The 24,054-nt window shown below is 37.8% G+C and overlaps 1 protein-coding gene across 3 annotated transcripts in view; it reads left to right on the forward strand.

The window, feature by feature from the left end:
* Positions 1 to 163: 163 nt before the first annotated feature.
* The window catches only part of LOC113047855 (anoctamin-1-like), a 41,244-nt gene continuing 17,353 nt past the window's right edge, over positions 164 to 24,054 (forward strand). The window contains exons 1-18 of one of the 3 annotated variants that reach the window (XM_026209182.1): positions 164 to 237; positions 434 to 513; positions 5,114 to 5,245; positions 5,697 to 5,854; positions 7,005 to 7,043; positions 7,357 to 7,692; positions 12,974 to 13,072; positions 13,252 to 13,409; positions 13,575 to 13,629; positions 13,883 to 13,934; positions 14,555 to 14,610; positions 14,690 to 14,737; positions 14,821 to 14,885; positions 16,205 to 16,339; positions 16,891 to 17,051; positions 18,713 to 18,795; positions 19,262 to 19,342; positions 19,769 to 19,855. In XM_026209182.1, coding sequence (XP_026064967.1) covers positions 5,215 to 5,245; positions 5,697 to 5,854; positions 7,005 to 7,043; positions 7,357 to 7,692; positions 12,974 to 13,072; positions 13,252 to 13,409; positions 13,575 to 13,629; positions 13,883 to 13,934; positions 14,555 to 14,610; positions 14,690 to 14,737; positions 14,821 to 14,885; positions 16,205 to 16,339; positions 16,891 to 17,051; positions 18,713 to 18,795; positions 19,262 to 19,342; positions 19,769 to 19,855 — 1,644 coding nt within the window. In that variant the 5' untranslated portion in view covers positions 164 to 237; positions 434 to 513; positions 5,114 to 5,214. Of the gene's footprint in view, positions 514 to 5,113; positions 5,246 to 5,696; positions 5,855 to 7,004; positions 7,044 to 7,356; positions 7,693 to 12,973; positions 13,073 to 13,251; positions 13,410 to 13,574; positions 13,630 to 13,882; positions 13,935 to 14,554; positions 14,611 to 14,689; positions 14,738 to 14,820; positions 14,886 to 16,204; positions 16,340 to 16,890; positions 17,052 to 18,712; positions 18,796 to 19,261; positions 19,343 to 19,768; positions 19,856 to 24,054 lie in introns of all 3 variants that reach the window. The other 2 variants (XM_026209181.1, XM_026209183.1) reach the window with 2 other exon arrangements.

Consider the following 24,054-nt stretch of genomic DNA (forward strand, 5'->3'; position numbering starts at 1 on the left):
CCATTTTTACTCTGAAATAGGCTTAATCAATACATCTTTAATACTGAAACCACTTGACAGCAGGCTATAAATTATACATTTTTCAAAATCTCACTTTAAGTGTAAAATAGGCTACAGCATATAATGTTTTCCTCTAAATGATGAGGATGTCAACATCACATGACACATCGTCATTAGTCAGTCGTGGTTTACTCTCCAAAAGCTAATATAAAGATGCTAAATCCTCAAAACTTTAAGGTATATTTAACAAAGCATTGCACCTCACATGTGGCATTTGCGGAAAACACGAATAAGCGGATAATTAACATTCACTGCTACCTTATGCAACGATTACTCATGGCTGCTTCCACAGTGAACATTTTCTTCTCTGTTTACAAAGTCTGTCCTCTGTCTAATTATAGAAATGCTTTGATTTGATTGATTTTTCCTAAAGCTGGTGGTGCCGGCTCTGCGGAGAGGCGAGTACAGTGAGGATGATAATTTCGTTGCAGATGAATGGAGCCCATTGTCACGGTCAGAGCAGCGCTTTTCTTCTTCCCCCAGTGTTGTGACACCCGTCCATCTCCTTCTGTGATGCACGTCATCTTTAGCAACTGGAATACAATGACTTTCAATCATACTGCCAGGGACTCGATGGAATATCATATATTTAGGCAATTAGGGTGACCATGCGTGCTTTTTTCCCGGACAGGTCCTAGCCAGGATTTCTATTGACTAAAATATCCAGGTTTTGGCTTTGTTTTCTTAGCTTATAGGTACTTGCTGCAGGTAAAGATCGAAAAAGCAGTAGACCAATAACACACAGGCATTGTATATAATAGACCAGTCGTGAGAAAGTGGGATCTACAGAAAATGAGAAGCGATGCAAATACGTGTAGTACATATTAGGTGTTCGAGATAATGCAGCGCTGCACAGACCGATCGGTGTAGAGGACAGTGAGAGTAGTGATGAATCGTTCGTGAACGATTCGAATCTTTAATGTGACTTCGGAAAGAACGAGTCGTCCTGGGGAGTGATTCGTTCAGTCGCGCATGCGCAAAACTCTATAGGTTCTGTACTGGAATTAGTTTAGTAGTTAGTTCACCAATGCAGTCTGGGGCCGGGAAGAGAATTGATTAGTTCATCTCATGAGTCTTTGGGTTTTTCGAGTCATTTGTTCACAGACCCATAAGCTTTAACCTATATGCAGTCTGAGCCGGAAAGAAACTTAATAATAATAATGATAATTATAGTAATACTAACCAACTCTTTATTACCTTTGTTACAACATTCAGTGTATGGAAAATAACCATCATGACAGCAATTCACACATTTATAAACCATAAGAAGTAACAAGCTACAATTTGAGACCAGAAACACAGTAACATTAATAGTAAATAATAATTATAATAATGATGATGATAATAATAATGACTATGCACCCATTTGTAAGGATGCTTGTAAATTAATTTCTCTATCCAATGCTGTCATGTCACATGACAAAAGAATGATCGATAGGTTAAAGTCTTTCCATTCCCAAGGAGCACACATACTGGTAAAAATGTATAGCCTGAATGCACTGTAAGTTGCTTTGGATAAAACTGTCTGCTAAATGCGTAAATGTAAATGTCACTGCTTTCTATTACTTTAATGCTACTTTGATGTCAAAACACTGATCTGTCTGCACAGTACAAACAAAGCCAAAACCTGGATATTGTAGGCAATATAGAAATCCTGGCCAGGGAGTGTCTGTGAATGAAGGGCACGAATGGTCACCCTATATTTATTGATTTTTCATTTAGCCTACTTAACGAAGCTATTGTCAACAAAGGAGATGGCGTAGAACTGAGTCACAATGTGTGTCTCACTTCAGCATCCAAGATGCTCACTGAATTCAGTGGCCTATGGAGTTGAATCATTTAGGTATGAAATTCCAGAAAATTGGGCTAATTCAGACACAAGACCTGTTCGACCTCAGAGTGACATTTCACCAGTAATTTCATTTTGAGAGAGATTACTGGGTGAACAATGTCTGTTTTTGTAAACAATCAAATTTGATTAGTTTTTAAAGTGCATATTTCATGCATGTTTGTTTCGTGGAATGTGGGCACATATTTCTACATTTTCACACGTTGAGCAAAGACATGACAACATTTAATCTTGTCTGTGTCATGGTATAACAAAACACCCTCTTTTTTGCTGGGAAAACCTATTGCATATCTTTTTTAGTCATACTCTTTATTTTTTATTTAAATTATCATTTAGACGCCCTCATGCCATTCACAATGAATTTCTCTTGGAACACAAAAGAATATGTTTTTGTTAACTAATCAGTTTCCTTTCCCATTGACTCTTAATATGTGGATACAAAATACAACAGAACAAAATGGTTTGGTATTAACATTCTTCAAAAAATGTCATCTTTTGTGTGGATATTAATAATATTAAGTGATATTAAGTGGTTCCTTGACATTTCCTCAGTTGGATTTGAAATTAAACCGATTTATTCTCAAAGAGAAGGAAAAAGGAGAAATAAGGGTCAGTTTGAGGCCTTTTGTGAAAGGATCTCTCTTCAAAACAACTCTGTATTCATAGTGGCACAAAGACCGTTTAGAAAAAAAAAGCGCTCTTTTGAGTTCGGGACATTGGAGGCTAGTGGTGGGTAACGATGCTATGCAGTGGTGGATTTAGGAATGGGCTACATGGGCAACCGACCAAGGTGGCATCTTGCACAAGGACAGGAAAAAAACTAAAAAACGAATGCGCAATCAGGTTTTTACCGCTCATTTGCACCATATTTTAAAAATACTACAAAATACTTTCACAAGTGAGTGATGAAAGACAAGTGATAAAATGTCTCCGCAAACCTTCCATCATTTGGCCTATTTTATCTATCCCTTCACCAATACACTGACTTCATTAAGTAAACAATGTTTGAGAGCAACAGCTTTTCTCTGCCTGAGCCATGCAATAAATCTGACATATGCGACCAGTAAACAGATCAAATATTCACATACCCCTGTGCCCTCCCATATGAATGTTAGTTTTCAAGTAACCAACAGTTTAATGTTTAACCATTGGCAAATGACTCATGATTAAATCCTAATTGAGTTACCTGGTGTATGTTAACCAAGGGCCTACTTTGCATCAGCAACACTGACTCAATGACAAAACAAATCATTCATAAGAAGACAACTGATGGCACCTGTATTCATAGCAAGGGGTTTCTAACTTAATCATTTGATTGCATGCAGTTATTCATGCAATGGTATGCAAAACCATGATCCTACTAAACAGCTTCTTAGACAAGCAGGCTACCAGATATGGGTGTATGTCATGAAATATTTGTTCATACTACTGAATTTGTATTAAGCCAAACCTGATGACAATTTAATGAAATAATTACACTTTAATTTTGACTGTTATTCAAACAACTCATAAAAGCGAACAAGAACATGTGCATTATCAGAGAACATATTGCTGGATAAAGTCTAGACAAGTTTAAACACTCTAAAAAAAAAAAAAAAAAATTAGGCCTATCACTTATGTTATGCAATGCTATTACAATCAAGGGCAGCAACATTATTTTTTCTAACCACCAAACTTACATATTCAGACAGTAGGCCTATGTAATTTTGTAATATAATGTGTGTTGTAAACAAATGTAGCATCACTCACTTTATTAATGTTTTTTTTTTCTGTACAGTTGTGCGTTTATCTATTTGCCTCAATTTGTAACAATTTAAATATATACATTTATACAGGCAAACGTAAAGGGACACGATGATGCTGTGTTAATGGTGCCCTCTTGTGGTTTTCAGACAATGTAAAAAAATAAATAAAAGAGCGATATTTAGGTTGCAATGTTGATTATTGAACACATGAGGGCACACACTACTAAAAGACAAGCTGAAAAACAAGCGCGTGCTAATGTTGCACCACATTCACAGCCCCAAACCTCTTGGTTCTTTAGGTGGAATCTGTTATTAATTTATTGAATGTATATTTGTTTGTCTGTTGCACAGTTGACTTTCATCAATACCTTGCCTTAACCTCCCACCATATGTACAGAGCATGGATTAAGATACATACATATTAGATTTATGCCTTTCCAGTGCAAATCCCTCCCTTTCAGTGGACCAAATCTATCCTAACTGTACCCTCCAGAACTATGTGAGTAATGTAAAGTATATATGTATTTAAATAGAAGGTCTGAAATGCATGGGAGCATCTAGGCTGATTTAATGGGCAGGCTTTTGAAGAGTTAAACGTGACATACTCACCATTCTTTTTTCCAAGAGAAAATCAAGCAAATCGAGAGCAGTTGTGTGGGTGAGCTGGTGAGGGGTATAAGTGTCGCTCCTGAATGGAGGAAATCCTATGTTTCCTCGCTGATCTGAATGAGTTCCTATATAGAACGTTTCTTGGCAACATGAAAATCACGGTAATTGTGTGTTCCAGTATATGTTTCTAAAGGGGTTCTGATCTTCTGTATGAAAGAGCATCACATCCAAGCCAATAATAATAATAATAAAAAAATGTTTTGCTTACATCAAGTTATGAAAAAGATATTTCTGAATGTCCAGGTTTTTCTTGGGTATGTGAATGTTACAGAAAACATTTAGGGAATTTCTTAAATGTTACTGCCTGTTTTAGAATGTTTAGAGAATATCCCAAAAAAGTAACATTCCAAAAATGTTTGCAAAATTATGAAATGGAAAATTCCCTTTCCATTTTTTTTTTTTAACCAAGAAAATAAAAAAGGAAAAGTGGACAATTTGAATGTTCAGAGAACATTCAGAAATAATAACTTTGAGAGAACCTTGCCAGAACATTAGCCAATGTTTTGAGGACATTTCCTGTTTGCTGGGATAAAGGCTGCTAGGCCTAATATTTTAGTGTGTGACATAGTTGCACTGAATGGGGCAGGTGCATCATCCTAATGATGCTGTCAGCCAGAATAAACACTCCAAGACATTTCCACAGAATCTGCTTCAGTTTTTAATAGATCCATTTCTGGTGGACCTGGATGATAAGTGGGCTGTGTTCACCGGTGACAGAAGGTCCTGGAAATTAGTTAAATTTTGGCACAATCATAAGCCCTCTCTCTCTCTCTCGCTCTCTTTCCAGCAGTCATGGTATTAAATTAAGCCTGGTCAAAGCCTTGAGAGGATTTTGCACCTTCACAGTCTACAAGCGTCCCATACCTGGTTGCGCATCAGCTCGCTGGTAACATGGCTGTGAATAAATCCTGTTCATATGTAGGTAAGTCATGATAAACCCTGTTGACAGATAATTGCCTGTACATGGGTTGACAGTGTGTTAAAAACTCCTGACTTCGGTTATAAACCGTACCAGAGGCATTTAACAGAACGGTTATGCTCTGTCCGGATAACAACATGCTGTTGACATACTTAACATTTATGATGTGGAGTGCCTGTGTAGGTGACATTTATTCGAATTTTTATTATAAATATGGCTTATATTTAGAAAAAATATATATATTTCATTTAGAATAAAATATAGCAAATTGTTAATGTAAAAATAGATTGTTTTTTGTGGTGTGTGATGTCTTTGTAGGTCTCTTTTTTAGGTCTTTTAAAGGTTTAAAGTGCATCCTTAACCCCGTGTAGTCATGTTCTTGGAGTAAGAGAAATGTAAATGTTAAATGTATGGAAATTAATTGCTCTAAACATTTGTATTGTGTCATGAACAGAGGTGCATAGCTGTGTTCTGAATGGAGTCAGCACTGCATTGAGTGAGTCCTCTTCTATCTGGAGTGAATTAAAGGAATTATCTGAGATTGAAGTCATGAACTCCATCAGTTGCACCTTTGATGATCCATTTGATTTCAGTGAAGAGTCTTGGGATCAGGTGAGTAGCCTGCTCAACATGTCTATGTGGCAAATAAACTCAGTTTTATGGGTTATGTGTTTGTAGATTACTTAAAAGAAATAAAGCCTCAGAACCTTATAGTAGGGGTGAAGAAGTTGGCTATTATTGCTCTAAAATTGTCCTTAACCACTAAATGACAACAAATGCCACAACCACGACACTTTCCTAGACATCTGGACAAACTGTCCTGATTAATGAAGTCTTAATATTTAATGATAAAAAAATTAGGTAAATGTGATTTATTGTAAATCAGTTTTAAAAGGTTGCATGTTTATGTATAGTGATTAATGAAACTAGCTTGAATACATTAATATTAATTAGGTTGACAGAGAAAGAGGCAGAATGGTTGAAATACAAAAAGTGTATGAAATATGTATAAGCTGCAAGATGCCTGTTCACTAAAAGTCGAAAAAGGAGGAGTTTCAACACTTTCCAAGTGACTGAAATTAACAGGAAATATCCATAAAAAAATATATTTTTAAAAGTATTTGCATGCATCAATGTCACATTATTATTATTATTTTTTATACTAGCCTTATGTTTATGTTTTAATTTCTTTTATGCATTGCTCCATCAACAGTATTTTTTTCTTTATTAATATTTTTTTTCGTCATTACTTTACGTAGTTAGAAGTAAGCATTGTACGTAAGTGGCATTTAACCGGAATCCTATATATTAAGCTCAAACCAAGCGCTATTTAACAGAGATTCACGGTGAATTAAACGGATGTTTGGTGAATGTTTTTTGGGGAGGGAGGGGGGTGGATCTTGAACCTGTTGGAGACTTCATCTTTACGCACGCGCAATCCCCTCCGGCGCGTAATGATGCACTCCGGCGCTTGGAGACGCGCAGGTATTCCTCCAGGGACAATTAGTCAGGGACAAATCAGAAGTTTCTGTGGAGATGCGTTCTGTTGTGCGTGAAGCAAAGCTTTGCGCTTCCCAGTATACGGTGCCAAAATCAGACAGACGGATGGATTTCATGCTTTGCGAGATCGATGGATAAACAGAGGGAAATATGGATGATGGCGTCTGTGTAGAAACGAGCATGCCACCAGAAACGCACACAATCTTCCAGGAAAGCTGAGAAACTGTTGCTGTTTCTTATTGTTTTTGTGTATTTATTTAAGTGTGACAACATGCTGCAGACAACTGACAACAAGATACATGTGAGTATGCTTTGGATATTTTCTTGAATAATACTACTAGAATACTAGCAGCAATACTATAGTTCTATAGCCATAACATTGAATGAAGGATAACCTGGAAATAATGGCATGAATGACAATTGTCCATGGCTTTCATAGTTTCAATCTAAATTAAAGTGTATTGAGAGCAGCCAAATTAAGAAGTAATAGTCTGACCTACATCTATCCTCATCATACTCCCTCCCCTCTTTCTCCGAAGTTGAATTTGATATGCACGCACACTGCTGATGAACACTGAGCCTGGGTACATTGTATTCTCCTCTCACCTGTTCAGGTGGCCAGTAACCTGATGGACATGGACCAGGACCCTCGCAAACGGCTGTGCTTTGCTGACGGCCGAAGGAAAGTGGACTATGTGCTGGTGTACCACTATCGAAAACGCTCCTCTGTCCGGGGGTCTCCTAGTCAACACAGACTGTCCACCATCTCCAATGGTAGTTATCCTTTAGGAGTGGAGGAAAAAGACACAGAGGGAGGGAAGGATGAACACGCTGAGGTGGTGGTGGACGTCGGACCCCCAGACCCGGCCGATGGGGAGAAAATCATTATCCGAGAGGAGTTCGAGGGCAATTTAAAGGATGCCGGGCTGGAAATTGAGCATGATAAAGAGGTGAGTAGAAACTAAATAAATCTTAATCGTGCTGGTTTTACATGCCATCATTTGAGAGTTAGCAGGTTTTTCTTTAGCCAGATGCATCTAATTGCGTTTTTGGTCTTTTTAAGGGCCACATCTGGTGCTGATTTTATAGAAAGCTGTCACTTTAGATCAGTTGAGTCGTGCCTTGTCAAAAACAACAGCAGTCATGTGACCACTTCTATTCATATCCTAGACATTTTAGGACATCTTGAGGAGGATCTTGACAATGAAAATTGACTCCTTTGGTTTTCATAAAGACTGTTTCCTTAATAGTGTGTGTGTGTGCGTGTCTGTGTGAATTATGAGCTAGTCAGTCTTTCCAAGTTTTTGGTCCCAAATGAACTCTTCTTCATCTGTTGCTAGTGCGCTTGTTTTTACATCATATCTGGGGAATCAGATGAACTCTCCTTACTTAAAAAGCTAATAGTGATTAATTCTTGTTTAAAGAAAAACTCTTTAGTAGAAGAAACGTTGTTCTTGTGCATCTGTCTTTGTGATCATTTTGTACTGCATCTGTAGGATGATTAGACTGTGAATGCTTGTGGTGTGAAGCCAAGTAAGATTATCAGGGTGGTAATAGTAGTGATTGTCTACTCTCTCTCAGAAGAGCTGTGAACCAGTCTTTGACAGCACACTGAGTTAACTGTACCCTAGCATGAAAAGGACCAAATTTCTCCCTTTAAATGTAACGCTTTGCTATTTGTCATTGTTATAAAGCATAGATACCCCTTTTCAACTCGGACATGATCATCTGAGTCTGAGGTGTTTTATTTCCATGCTTCGTACATTTAAAAACACAGCGATATTAAACAATCGTTTCCCCATGGGAAGCCTGAGGTGGCAAGATGTGCCTGCAGTGACACGCTTTGTCATGATGACTTTCATCATCATCATTACCATCCTGTTCACCAAACCCAGTCTTCTGGTTTGTCTGATCACAAACGTTACATAATGTCTTGCCCCAGCTGGTATGCTCTCTGACCTCTACAAATACCTGCAGTCAGACGCACTGAATTATTCAGCCGGTAAGTGAAGTTTGACTGAAGACAGTCTGAAGAGGGACAGCTGGTCAAGTCACACCTTAGAACGTCTTACCTGGCATTTTCTTCTTATCTCGGCACATCGTTAGCGTTTACTATCACTCTGTGGCAATATGCCATCTCAGATAGATTCAGGCACTCTAGAATAGTTGAGTTTTAGTTTATTGTTTTATGCTTGAGGTGCCGGGTGGAATGACTAAATAGTCAATAAGAGTGAAGTTTTGTTTTGAATATCTTCAATGGTCAAGAAGAAGTCATTGCCTCTGACATCATGTTTCAGTGGACGCGTTAGACGGGTTGTTTGTTTGCCAAACCATACCAAACCTAAATTTTACATTATATATTACAATTATTCTAGAATGCTTCATGTAGTCTAATTTCAAAAATGCATGCATTTTCTAAAGTAGATGCCAGCGCTTCTTTTATTATCATCGTCTGTAAACCTTTGGAGATTAAACCAGTTTTAATCACAATGATGTACTACAAATGATGTAATACAAAATGATGCATAATCTCACAAAATTTACGGCATGCAAAAGATACCTTCTTTTATCTAAACAGCGTCTTCTTGTGGACCTAAAGTCTGTTCACAAGTTTCTAATTTGGAGTCTCGTGGCAAACTGTTTAAGTTTTTAGTCTCGGACTAGAGCTTGCAATTCTGGTGTAAGACATGAAGTCTTAGGAGATGTTGAGACGGATATGTTGTGTCTCAACTCTTAGTTTAAGTTAATTATACCAAATGTCACAGACAGGGTTCAATCTGTCATGAAGAACCGTTTCCGCTCATGGGTCTTCGGGAGCCCCTCAAATGTCAGTCGCAGCCAGTTTCTGTAGTGATGGCTCCCACTCAGACTGTGCTCAAATCGACCTAATTGCCTTACCCTGCTGAGATGAAGTACTAATTGGAATATCTTATCCTAATTAACCTTCTCAGATCCAAATGTTATTTTTATCTCTCCTTTGTGGGTGTGTGAATGAGGAGGGGGCAGAGAAAACCCCCCCCGCCGTGTTGGAACGCAGGGGACGGTGAGGATGTCCTCAGGTTTCCATCATCTCATTCTGTCTCATCACTCTCATCTCACCCCCGACATCTCTTTCAGTTTCATCTTCCTTTCTTCTTAACACATGCTTCTCTAAATGGCATGGCTGACCACTGCCAGACATATATGGTTACTGTCATCTCTGTATGGACACAACGCAGCTTCAGTGTTAGGTTACATGGCTTCAGCTAGCAAAAAGAGATAATTCCATACCCCCCACCCCCCATGTATATTTTATATATATATAGTCCCTCTTTAGGGCTCTTGGATGATGACGATCTGCCACACTTTTGACATTGATGCTGCCTTTTTTAGGTTATTTTCAAATCATGTGTTTGTGTTTGCATGCTGCCGATTACCACAGGCAATAATTTCCACAGTATGTTAAACAAATATGAAATGCATTTCTAGTAAAACATTTAAAAACTTAAGAGGCAAGTGGTCAACACTGCAAAGTAATCCTTAAAATATGTGCATATAAGTATAACCAGAACATCTCTGAGGCTGGTGTAATTGATTATATCGACTAGAACGATCTCACCTCTAAAAGGGGAATTTAGTCAACTTTGCAGCTCAAGTAACATTTTTAAATACATGACCCAAAAACATACCTTTCATAAAGGGCATGTACTGGATTTAGTAGTTTTGTTTAAAGAAAAGGCATCCTGTTTTTATCTGCATTTTCAATGCAATGAAAACATTGAACAATTTGATTATACACAAACGTTTCAATTCATTTGTTAATTTCCCACACTCACATTGTTCCTTTAGGGCTCCAACAGTTTGTCATTGTGGCAATGCCTTTAAAGGGACGTCTTTGTATCTTATTTATCCCTAGAAGGGTTCATAGTAGTACCTTAAAAATATACATGTATATTACTGATGAGGTACAAAGTTGTCCCTTTAGGTGGACTGTCGTAAGGTACAGTTTTTAGGGATGCACGATATTGGATTTTGGCCGATATTCGATATGCCGATATTTTCAAAATAATTTTGGCCGATACCGATATCGATATATATACAAATATATACTGATATATTAAACTTTAATTTTACTGAAGAGAAATCCATGTATCTCTTCTGTACTGATTCTACCATAAATGTATTATTTTACAAATGTAGACAGACATTCACATCTGAAAAACAGGTCAATTATTTCACTTGGAGAATATCGGTTTGGCTCATCAGCAGAAATATTCATATCGGCCGATACCGATGATGGTCATTTTAAGCTTTTATCAGCCGATACCGATGTTGTGCCGATATTATCGTGCATCCCTAACAGTTTTTGTATATTTTGACAGTGCATGTACTTATACAATAAAAATTCAATTAAAGTGAAATAATTACCGAAATATTGTCAAAATTCAATAGAAAATACATATGGGTCAGCATTTTTCTTGTCTTAAAGGGTTAGTTCACGAAAAATTTACATTAGACTGTGTTTTACTCACTCTCGAAGCATATTATGTGTATATGTCTTTCTTCTTTCAGACAAATCCAGTCTGAGTTATATAAAAAATTGTCCTGGCTATTCCAAGCACTATCTTTGCAGTCAGTGGGTTTTATAGTTGAACAGTCCACAAGTCATCAAATAAAAAGCATGCATTCATAATTAGGGATGTAACGATTAACCAGTTCGAAACTGTTGAGATGCTGAACAAATCTTGATTCATTTAGGGTTAGGAGTTTATATGAATCCATGTCTGAGCGGAACTTGCTGTCTTTAGAAAAGTTTAGATGGCATTGTTACTTTTCATCATAATGCATATTAAAGTTTATAAGTGCCTCGCTGCTTTGTTAACAGAAACCAAAGAAACGCTTTAAGTGCCACATGCTGGCAGAGAGTGAATCAGCTCATCCGCTGTTTTGTATATATTTTTATTTATAGTTTCACAAAACATTCTGTTTTGACTTCAAATTGTTTAATTATACAATCTAATTTAGATTAAAAACTCATGTTGCATACTGTATATGAAGCAGCTTTGTTTGGATAATTATTAAAATGCAGTGGTTGCCTCTGATTTTAAATGTAAAGAGCACAGACAAAGCTGTTATTTATTTTGATAAAGCTTGTTTTAAAATCCAAAGCGACTTAGAAATGAGGACAACAGAAGCAATCAAAACCAACCAAAGAGCAATAATATGCAAATGCTATATTAGTATATTGTTAAATTACAATTTCACAAAGAAATGTGAAGATTTTTGTCAAAGCAATAATAAAAGGACACAGTTAATTTATAATTTGTCTAAAATCGCATTTTGTTAAAAAATAAATAAATTGTGAATTAAATTGAATCGCGAAATCAAAATCGTGACTCGTGTGAGTTGATTGAATCGTTAAATCCGTATTCATAATTAAATATGCCACACATGGCTCCGAGGGATGAAAAAAAATATCCGTATTTCAAACGTAATGAACATTTTTCTCTCATTTCCGTTATTTGTCTTACGCGGAAGCCGTTTCGGCGGATGTCGTAGATCGTTGATGTTGCGTAATTAATAAAGAATGCGGAGAAAGAACAAAATAAAACACTGGTCATGAATTAGAAGTACAAACCATAGATTTACAAAGAATAATGATATAAACCAAGAGGAGACTGGTTTTTGCTACACTAAAGAAAGGAAACTATGCTTCCTTTGTTCCTATAAATAAACTCTCGAGATTAGCATACGTACTACATAATCTGCCTGGAACGTTTTCCAGACCGTGCATTACAGATAACAGAAGTTAGAGAAAGTGTTTATTACAAAAAGGCATGCATTCACTACAGAAGGCCTTTATTCAACCCCAGGAGCTGTGTGTGGCACGTTTTAATATGAATGTGCGTGCTTTATTTGATGACTTGTGGACTGTTCAACTGTAACACTGCAATGATGACTGCAATGATAGAGCTTGGAATAGCCAGGGCAATTTTTTATATAATATGACTGGATCCGTATGAAAGAAGAAAGACATATACACCTAGAACGACTCAAGGGTGAGTAAAACACGGTCTAATTTTCATTTTGGCTGAACTAATTCTTTTAAGTGGCCTGAACCGAAGTTTATGTTAAGAACAGGTCACTTATGCTTCAGAACTATTTTATTTTTTGTACTTAAAATGACATAAAATTACACAAATCAGCTTAGAGACAGTATGTGAAGACATTTCTTTTCAATTCTTTCCCCAGAACAAGGCTCATGGTCATGCTTTCATTCGGCTACATGCGCCTTGGCAGGTGTTGAGCAGAGAGGCAGAGTTTCTCAAGATCAAGGTGCCCACCAAGAAGGTAAGACACAGCAGAGCTCTCTCTTAATCTCAAGACAAACCCCAGTCCCTTGGGACGTCCTAATGTGAGTTCTCCACAATCCCTAAGAGAAGAGGGTGAAAAGCACAAACGACTGATGCAGATCGTCGATCTAATGATTTTCTGCTAATTTTGACCTTTGAACTTTGTCTGTTGTTCAGAGTTACGAGTTGAGGGAAGAAAAAGGTCTTGCTGCCACCATGAATGAGGTATGGCGGAAGTTAAATCAACCGTTCCAGCCCAAAGTACCCCATCAGGAGCAAAAACACAGCCGTACCAAGTTCCTTTCGCACTGTTTCTCCCGGGACAAGCTCCACCTGTGAGAACCTGCCGTGGTTGGGGTGTTGTGGGGTTAAATGTCATCAGTGGCCACATGGGATTTTGTTCCTTTCTTTTTTTAGCGTACTTAACAGGATTTGTTTGATTGCCAAAGGCGTCTGGGTAACTCATGGAAGTCTCATTGCTATTTTTGGCCTTTTTGCAGGTACAACATCGATTCAAAGGACACCTTCTTCGACAGTGCCACAAGGAGCCGAATAGTGAGTCTCTTTTCCTTTGCTTGTGAAAGTACTGTTCAGCCGTAATGGTATGATGTGATACGTCTTCTTTCGATTTTAAAAAGAGAACATGATATACAAAAGGGAACGAAAGTTATGTGCTAACAGCAGGAGACTGCCGTCTCTAGGCACCCTTCTAGGAAACCAATTCCGCTGGGATTTTTCCAGGAATAATTTTCCGGTTTCTTGTTTGCTTGTATCTCTCTCACTCTTTCTCTCTCACTGTCTGCCCCAGGTGTATGAAATCCTCAGACGCACCGCCTGCACACGGACCTGCCAAACCATGGGTTGGTAATACATTAATTCATAACCTAAGCACGGACTAGTCTTCGGGAAATCCTCAGGATAGTCAGGGCCAGAATGAGAGATTTGGATGCGGGTGCAACACAAGCCCATGCCATATGCTCCCTTGGACCGAGCCACTGCACAGACGGACCACCGGGGGCTACTGGGAGATCGAGGCTATCCGGCAGAAGGGATGGTTTGGTGCTCTCTTTAGTTCTCCAGCCGTGCCCCTCCTTTTCTTTCCATCTCTCATACTTTCTCTCATACAAACTGAGTAAATTGGGTCATAAAGTTCTGGGATTGGGATCCGAATTGAAGCCTGGTCCATTGAGGTGGAAAGAGGGGGGCAATGGGTAGTGGTGGTCTTTCAAGCTTCTTGCTGAGGAGCTACTTTATTAATTGAGGGCTAATCACCAGAGCGTACGTGTCATTCCTTTGAGGACTGATTAATTACTTTGATTAAAGCCCGTGTTCCACATGTCAGCTGTCTTTTTGCTCAAGTACTCGAGCTGCCGGCTTTCCAAAAGCAATGAAGTTGGGCCATTTTAAAGTCAAAGCAGTCAATTATTATTCCGGCAGATGATGCTGGGTATTTTAAGGTGCCTTGTTTTTTGCCTCGCAGGTATCACCACGCTGATAGCCAATGGGGTTTATGATTCAGCATTCCCGCTTCATGATGTGAGTTGTTTTTTTGGGATTCCTTTGCCATTCTATCTCGTGTCAGGTTGACTTGAAATGTGTTTTTGTTTGATTACAGGGAGACTTCCACCCCAGTGGACAAGCTGAGGGGAAGAACGACAGACAAGTATGCCGCTATTGTCTTGCATTTTTAATGCAGTGAATCAGAAGGCAGAATGTGATTAATGATTTTTGTTGTACTGGTTTCAGCTGTTACATGATGAATGGGCAAGATATGGTGCTTTCTACAAGTATCAGCCTGTTGATCTTATCAGGTAACTCTCAGATTGCTTTGACACAGTGCTTTAGATCAGAGATGCCCAAACCAAGTCCTGCGTCACAGATTTGGCCCGACATGTCAGGAAAAAACTGAAAAAGCATGCATATCTTTAGGTCTTATTTATAGTTAGGGTAACACTTTATTTTATGGACCAGTTCTCACTATTAACTAGCTGCTTATTAGCATGCATGTTACAAGCACAATAGCTGTTTATTAATACTTATAATGCACATATTAATGCCTTGTTCTTCATGACCATATTTTACATTCCCTAATCGGTAACACTTTATAATAACTGCATGCTATTAATCATTAGTTAAGCATTAGGAAACAGTTAATTCATCATTTATAAAGCATTAATAGACATTTATAAGCAGTTTATAAAAAACATATATAAATGCTTTTTACCTGATTTAAAAGCATATCTATAATGTATTTAATAAATGTTTTTTCATACTTTATTAATGATAAATTTATCATTTCTAAATTAAGTATAGCATTATTTGCACACCAGTTATTAAGGCGTTGTCAGTGGTTCATAAGATCACTTAAAAATTGTAAGTAAATAATTAATAAACTATTTAAATGTGCATTCATACATCTTTTCATTCAGACATATAGTGTTAATAAATGGTTTATTAACATGTATTTCTACTGTAATTCAGGGTTAATTCAGGTAGTTATAAAACATATGTAGTTGTTAGTTAACTATTTTTGTGAGCTCATCTAAAGTGAGGACTATTTATGCCTTGTAAAGCTTTTACAAATGAGATTTAAAGGCTGTTAATATTTCTATGTTCTGTATCACTGTGTTGTGTTTGTTTCTGTTTTTTGTTTAGAAGATAACTGAGCCTTTAAATATCCTTTATAAATGCTTTACAAGACATAACTAGTCCTCACTTTAGATGAGCTCACATAAATAGTTAACTAACCACTACTAAATGCTTTATAACTACCTGAATTTACTACATCTCTTGCGATCTTATGAATCACTGGCAACTCCTAAATAACTTGGTTGTAAATAATGCTATACTTCATTGAGAAATGATAAATTGATCATGAATGAAGTATGAAATTACACATTATAGATATGCTTTTAAATTATAAAGCATTTATATCTGTATTTATAAACTGATTATTACTGTCTATTAATGCTTCATAAATTATGAATTATCTGTTTACTAATGCTTAATTAATGATTAATAGTGTGCAGTTATTATAAAGTGTTACCCTTTGGGGTAAAAAGTGTGGACACCTCTGTTTTAGAGCAATACTTGATTGATTACCTCCAAATGTTTTCTGTGTAACCTTTAGGAAGTACTTTGGAGAGAAGATAGGTCTCTACTTTGCCTGGCTTGGTGTCTATACTCAGCTTTTGATCCCTGCGTCTGTGGTGGGCATCATCGTGTTCTTCTACGGCTGGGCCACTGTGGAAACAAACATACCTAGGTAGATGCCAATAAATCCCACCGAGGGCCGGGCACGGGTCCTTGTTGTGGGTGGGCATGCAACAGCTCCCAGCTTGAGAGTAACGAACTGTGATTATTATATTCCGCTGATATTAAAGTGAGAATTGGAATCAAGGAACATAGTTCTGGTGTTTACTTAGTTTCATCTGATTCATGGGATTCATTTATGCTGGAATTGCGAGTGCTGCAAGAGACTCAGCATGCATTTGTGACTGAAAGATCCCTGTGGAGAATAGGGAATATTGTAATCCTTTTAGATCTCAGTACTTGTTTGAGTACACAGTGAACCACATGGTATTATTTCTGAGACCGCAGTGAATGTTTCTGTCCAGGGCAGCCACATTTTCCCAGGTCACAAGATAAAATAGTCTTGCATTTTTAATTGATACTTTAGACATTGAGCCATGCTGATGGATAAACACGCTGCACCATATCAAGGCCATAATTAATTTATTTTGTTGGCCTGTTGCATGGCAATGTCTAATTGTGTTTGTGTGGGTGTGGGTGTGATTTTGTGTGCTTTTCTGCCAGCCAGGAGATGTGTGACGAGGATCAGAACTTCACTATGTGTCCCCTTTGTGATCGAGTATGTGACTACTGGCATCTGAGCACAGCGTGTGGCACGGCACGTGCCAGCCATCTCTTTGACAACCCGGCCACCGTGTTCTTCGCCATCTTCATGTCCCTCTGGGGTACGCCTCAAAATGACTCTTGTTTCATTATCTCTCGATCTATTGTTTAACACCATTATTTACACACATTGATCTGATGGTTCACATTGTACATAAACATATGATTAGCTTACGCTCTTTAAAATAAAGGCTCCAGAAGGGAGTTCAATTAAAGAAAACCTTTATATTAAAGAGTGTAAGTTAACCATATGTTATGAACCTTAGTACTCTATATCTTTGTTTCTGAATACAGGAATCACAATATTAGCCACGATATTAGATATCAGACATTTCTGTATACTATTTTACATGAAGAGCTGCCTTAGATCTGTCATTCAGTCCCGGTGAATATGAAACCAGTTGGAGCTGCTGGCATTTATGTGCAGAAGTGCTGCTGTCTCCATAGTGATGGAGCTGTGTTGAATGGCTAGAGAGTAGTGTTACCTCTTTCTGTCACTGCCTACGTCCCCGGGCCTGGCTGATGGAGGCATTGTGAAACCACTCAATTCCTGACACTGCCCCGTCTTTGACACCTGCATGGGGTAGCAGAAGCTATACATTATTACTCATACAGAGACCCCCAGCAACTTGTAGAGAGACAGAACCTGTTTGTATGTAGGTAATGAGATGTATTATTTAGCCATGCAAAGCAGTTTCAAAGCACACACACCTCCTAGGTTTTTGCTGTGGATTTAAAAGGATAGTTCACCCCAAAATAAAAAAAATCTGTCATCATTTGCTCACCTAATTTCTTTTTAATATAATCAAAGTAAATCAGCAAATAATGACCTCAGTTTTGGTCTGTTTGTCACACAAAGCTGCTGAATGGTGACTTGAAAATGACCTGAATTAAATAGTGCACAAGTCATATGGACTTATTTTATAAGATGGAAAAGAGCATCATGAACATTCTGCTAAACATCTCTTTTTTTTGTTTGACTGAAGAAAAATATACATATTTGGAATGATATGAAAGTGGGTAAATAATGAAAGAATGTCATTTTTGGATAATTATTTCCACAAAATGATAACTATTTAATGACAGACAGTGGTTATCAATATTAGGTCAATATTAGGTGTTGGGATCCAGAAAATGGTACTGGTTATATCCATGAGTTAAAAAAAAATTTATTAAATGAAATCTTATTAGTAGTTCCTCAGCTCAAGCACTCAATCTCGGCTCTTCACAAGAATGGTAATGCCCAAAACCACCAACATAGCATAAAGCCTCTCAAATACCAACATAATAAAACATTAAGAAGTCCTCCCATTTCCTTATCTTACTAAAAAAGAAAAAAAAAGCATAAAAACACTTTATTTCAACACTCCCTATCCGTCCCAGTGCAAAGCATGATGGGAAGTGGAAAATGTGTTCCCAGTTTACTTTAACACACACACACAAAAAAAATCTGGAGTTTTAACTAAAATGGATTAAGTGAATTGGTTGAACGTGACGAAATCTTGAAAGAATTATGTTGAATATACTTTTATTGGAGTACACTTAACAAGCAGAATAATTTTTTTGAGCATTCTTGTAATGGACTTGTAGATGAGCTGTCATTGATCTTACATTAAGAAATGACACTTTGCCCCTCATAAATGATCTTTTGCTTCTCTTTTCCCATAAGGCGCATATTTGTCAGCACTCATTTACTGAATGCCTCATCTCTCTCTCTCTTTAGCGGCCATGTTTCTAGAGCACTGGAAGCGCAGACAGATCAGTCTGAACTATAGCTGGGATCTGACAGGCATGGAGGAGGAGGAGGTACGTTCACACACAAACACAGTCACATTACGTTACTCACAACTCACTAGTGCTTGCATGTCTGGATTCCTGCACAGTGGCCAAGAGCTGATTTCAGTGACAGTGTTTCCTGACCAATTGAAAATGACTATTGCTGACTGTTATGTGATGCGACACAATGGTGGCGTCCCTATCCTAAAGTATTAATGTTTTGTAACGCTGTGTATGAATGTCCCCATGTGGTCTCAGCCAAAAATGGACTCACCAATATGTTAACTTGTTGTTTCTTTAAATGCAATCTTTCCCGACAGGAAAAAGCGAAGGTTTGAGTTGAACGTTTGAAACTCTCTTCTTGCTGCTCTTTGAGATGTTGAGTCTTTTGTGTCCTTGTGTTGCCCTGGATTTTTGACCTGTTTGAATGGTTTGAAACTCTCAGATGTCACTTGTTCTGGCACAGAGTATTTCCTCTTTGTCCTTTTCTCTTTAGGAACATCCAAGACCCAAATATGAAACGATTCTCCTTCAAAAGAGGCAGAGGAAGAAGAAAAATATCAAGAACAAAAATGAGGTGGGCAGGTTGTTGTTGTTTTTTTTAAAACCATTTTCATGTGTTTTATGCATTATGCATTTCACTAATGCCTGACTTAAAAAGATCTAAATATATTTTTCCTTTTGGCTTCTGGTTTAATATGCACATACTTTATTGAATAGAGTTAAAAAGGGAACTGCCATGGTTGTAGGGGTAGAGATGAGAGGGTGCCAAATGCTATGGGCCTTTTACACAGCCTTCCCATCATGCACTGCTCTGGCCTGAAGCATTTGGTACCAGCGCTTTGGGGTTTGTAGGCTGTGCTTTGTGTTGGTGATGCCCGAGAAAAAAGGAAGTCATGCAGATTCAGTTTGGTTTCCGGGAACACTGAAATTAGCATTTTTAGCTAGAGTTTTGCCCTCTTTTGTCAGCGATTGTGTGACAGTTCAGATATGTGTGTTCCAGCCTGAGAGAGGTGTGGACGAGAGTGGGGAACTGGGGAAGGACAAATGGAGGCAGAGGTTACTGTCAGCCATGGCAGCTGGGAATCCGGTAAATGGCGCTCTCTCATTCTCTCTCTCATTCTCGCCTCCATCTCTCCAGAGCCTTGTTTCCACCTGCTTGTGTTACAGTTTCTATATCATACTCCCTAGTTGTGAGGTTGGATGTTTTTTCCCCCTTTTTGAACAATGTGACAGCATCTTGACGCAGTAATCCATCTGTCTTTATTTTGAAAGTTGTTCTTTTTTGGTCTATTTGAGGCAAGGCACTGTAGGCAAAAAATTGTTTTCATGCACTATTTGGCTTTTAAAAACATATTATTTCAGACTATTGGAAAGCAAGAATCTAAAATACATTTGTAAGTGTTTATTTTATTGCACTTGATCTATTTCCATAGATTTCCTTAGTTTAGAACAAAATATTGCATAGATTTTAATATAGATTTCAATTATTTACAATATTCTCAAACTGAGCCAGAAACTGCCACTTTTGTAGCAAGGTAAGTTTATACATATGGCCCATTTCATACGCTGCGGTAATTCAAAGCGCTTTACAAATAAAATAATGAGAAAATAATCACAGCATAAGAAATAAAAGTAGCATGCATGCTTAAGAAATATTAATAACAATGAAATTAAAGCTATAATGATTAAAAACGGATTTAAAACAATTAAATGAAAAATAAAATGATTGTAGTGATAAACAATGGATTTAACTTAAAACAGAGGATGCATATAAATTAGATATGACCTAATTTGCATATTTAAACCACATTTCAGAAAACTCTTAATCCTTCACGTAATTTAATTTATTTTTATTCTTAATGTAATCAATAAACCTAGGAAATATGGTGATATCTAATAGTTAAATTGTTTATCCTACTCACCACGGATGTTTTGCCTTAAACCGTGTCGCTGTGATGTCATCCTTCTCTGTCTGCGCTATATTCTATTACCATTTCCTGTCAATAACTTTGAAAGAATGACTTACGGCCCATTCACAGATGCACATTTAGTGAGAATTTGAGCCTGTTTAATTTGTAGATGGCCATGTGTCTGTCAGAGGGGCTCAGCTAGGTGGGGTGGTCATGAGGGGGTCGACTGCATGAGCAATACTGCCGTAATCCTCTTGATGTAGGACTGTGTATGTCGGGCTAATACAATTAGATCTCGTCGGTTTGCTTTGTTGGATTCACGTAACTAAATGTTAGTCACTCACAACGTAACATTAAAGGTTTCTTGTCCTTTTGCCTCAACACTGAGCTTTATTCAGTAGTATATACTGCAGATCACATCTTTATATAAAAAGCATATGCTCAGTAAATAAATGTGTTGTCCAGGAAGTTCTCATGTGTTCACACATGAGGTGTGAACCTCTGAGATTTGAGCATTTCATTAGGACTTCTTTAGTTAGTTGATATATGACATCGCTTGTAAACAGGCACACCAGCATCTGTAGCCTCGTTTCTTTGTGTGTGCGTCGTGTTACCCATCCAACTGTGTCAGTAGTTCAAGCTTCTTAAGGTTTCTCAGGGTCTGTAGAGCATTAATCCTGGTTTAAAGTCAAGCCTGGAGTCACTGTGGAGTTTCTGGCCTCAAAGATTAGTTTTACGAATAATAATACAAATCTAAATTCAGTCCGTTGGGAATTAAAGTGTTTACCAGGCTGCTACAATAAGAGCTTACATAAAAGAAACAGTCACTGGATTTGCTAAAGACTGAAAGGCATCAAATCTTAGATCGTTAAAATAATAAAATGAAGGCAGTCTGTAGGAAGTAAACAACATATGCTTCAGCACACCTGTATATTGTGCTTCTCATATCGGATTTCAGATTTATAGGCCAATAAATGTCACTAAACAAATGTTTTATTCTTAATGGCTTTTAGATCAATTTACTTGAGAAGCGAAACTATTTAAGATAATAAATCTTGTTTATACAGTATATATATATATATATATTGTCATTGGTATCAAACCGGCAAAAAGTTTTTCTTTTACACTTAAACAGCTCTAATTATAAATGTAATATAAATTTAAAAAACAAGCTTTAATATCTTATGCAGTTTTGGTTCTCAAGTAAATGCATTTTGTTTACAAAATGTTTGCACGTCATTATCTTGAAGAAATCAAATATAAAACATAAGCTTGATAAGTAGTGTAAAAAATAATGAAAGATTGTTAAATACAGGACTCAGTGTCCTTCAACTGTCTGTCCTATGTCTTTCCCACTGGAAATTATTTTTATGAAAAGTTCAGCTTTTGGCAGTGACCCTCATGAGGCTCTCTGGTCTCATTGTGCATCCATAGTCCTCATTACAAACTTGTTCAGCACAGGACGTGTGATGTTGTGGCATACTTATGGACAGTTCAGCGACACCTGATCTAATGTGCAGCCTATTTTTAGTTCTTTGGGCCTTTGTGTCCAAGAGTCACAGATTTCAATCCGTCACTCGCATTATGGTGCTTTTTCTCATTCTTATGTTTAGCTACTCTGTCCCAGATATCATGGCCCACGGTCATTCCTGACCTAGATGTTCAGCACAACCTTAAATCAAGACTATACTTCCTAATGCCTTAATTCAAAACAGCCTGGACTTGAGATCAATGCAGTTTGGCTTGGCCAGACGTTGTGAACAAGGCACTTTCTGCTTAATCTTTTAGTGGGTTAAAAAAATGCAGTTGTTAAGTCATTATTATTATTATTATTCAGCACATACTCAATGTCAAGAAAATAAGCAACACTCACCAGGGTCCAGGTGATGCTCATCAGTTTCTGGAAGTGATGTTGTGGTGGAAAAACCACAGCTCTCAGGATTTCATGACTAAGTGCTGACAGACCTCCCCATGTTTCTCACAGCTCATTTGTATTGCCACAAGACTCCAAAATGCTCTGAATAAACTGGATGAGGCAGAAAGTCTGGTGAAAGCCTCTAGATCACTCATTTAAGAGCCCACATGGTTTGTGTGTGGTTTGGGGCGACTGCGAAGAGAGCAGATGATGAAAGGTATTCAGTTCAGGGAGTTATGAGGAGAACGTGTCACTTATTTAGCTTAAAACACATGCTGAGTTTGTTAAAGTGTGGCATGTTCTGTACCAAGATTCAGGTTCAGTGTGGCTCAATGCACAGGCTGGCCAGCAGAGTGCGCTAGACTCCAGTGCGTGTGTTTGTACAGTTTGTGCACGGGTGTATGCCGACATCCTCCCATGCCGGGCTGAACGCCAGACCTCTGAATTAAGTAAAGTCCTCACATCTCCATGGAGACACGAACACTTGAATCCCAGTCCCTTGTATGCGCTCGGTTGGGTTCGCTCATATCTTCAGCTCTTTAAAAGCCTTTATCGAATAACCATGTCATCTTGACAGCTATGTTTAGGGCACATTAGTGACGTTTGTTAATAAAATGCAGCACACTCTTTGCATGGCTAATTTTAGAGCGCAATATTCTCATCGCCTCCAGAAGCAAAGTCAGGGAACAAACCTCATTATCTTTGAGGAGGAGGCTTGCGTTTGCTTTCTGAAAGCGTGCATCTGGCTGAGGAGAAGATGATCAAACGTTTGACCTCTGACTGAGTTGTTATTTTATATTATGTTTTTTCACAGCAGATTTATTTAATTCGGCATTCAATTCCATTCACTCTGGGTCAAAATGGTTAAAACTCTTTGTGGCCAAAGACTGGAAGGTTTGTGGCATGAAATCTTGGATATCCAAAAGATATAAGATTGAGGCAGTAGCAAGTAAACAAGGTATCCTTCAGCTCACCTATATACTGTTCTTCTCGGATCAGATTTACTGGCCCTTAAATGTCATGCAAAACCCTTTTTGCTGAATATACTTAAAGCAAGATACATTTATTTGAGAAGCAAAATTATGTAAGATAATAACCCTTGTTTTCAGAGACTCTTGGGTAGCACTTTATTTTACAGTCCTGTTCCTCATGTACATACTATATACTTATTATAGTAATTACAATAACTATGTAATAGCTAGGTACTAACCCTGACCTTACCCCTAAACTTAACCCTACCCCATGTAGCTACCTTGTATTACCACTTTGGATAAAAGCGTCTGCTAAATGATTAAATGTACATGTGAATGTACCAGAACTTTCTTAGATAAATACACTGCAAGTACACTTGTCAGTCCACCGGCCTGAAATATTGGCTTGTTGACTGTGTTTTTAATGCAATGTTTTCTGTATTGTGTATGTGGCAGCTTACATGTTCTCGGTTGCTGGCGTGGGCACTGG

Source organism: Carassius auratus, chromosome 29 (assembly GCF_003368295.1).
Source record: "Carassius auratus strain Wakin chromosome 29, ASM336829v1, whole genome shotgun sequence".
Lineage (NCBI taxonomy): Eukaryota > Metazoa > Chordata > Actinopteri > Cypriniformes > Cyprinidae > Carassius > Carassius auratus.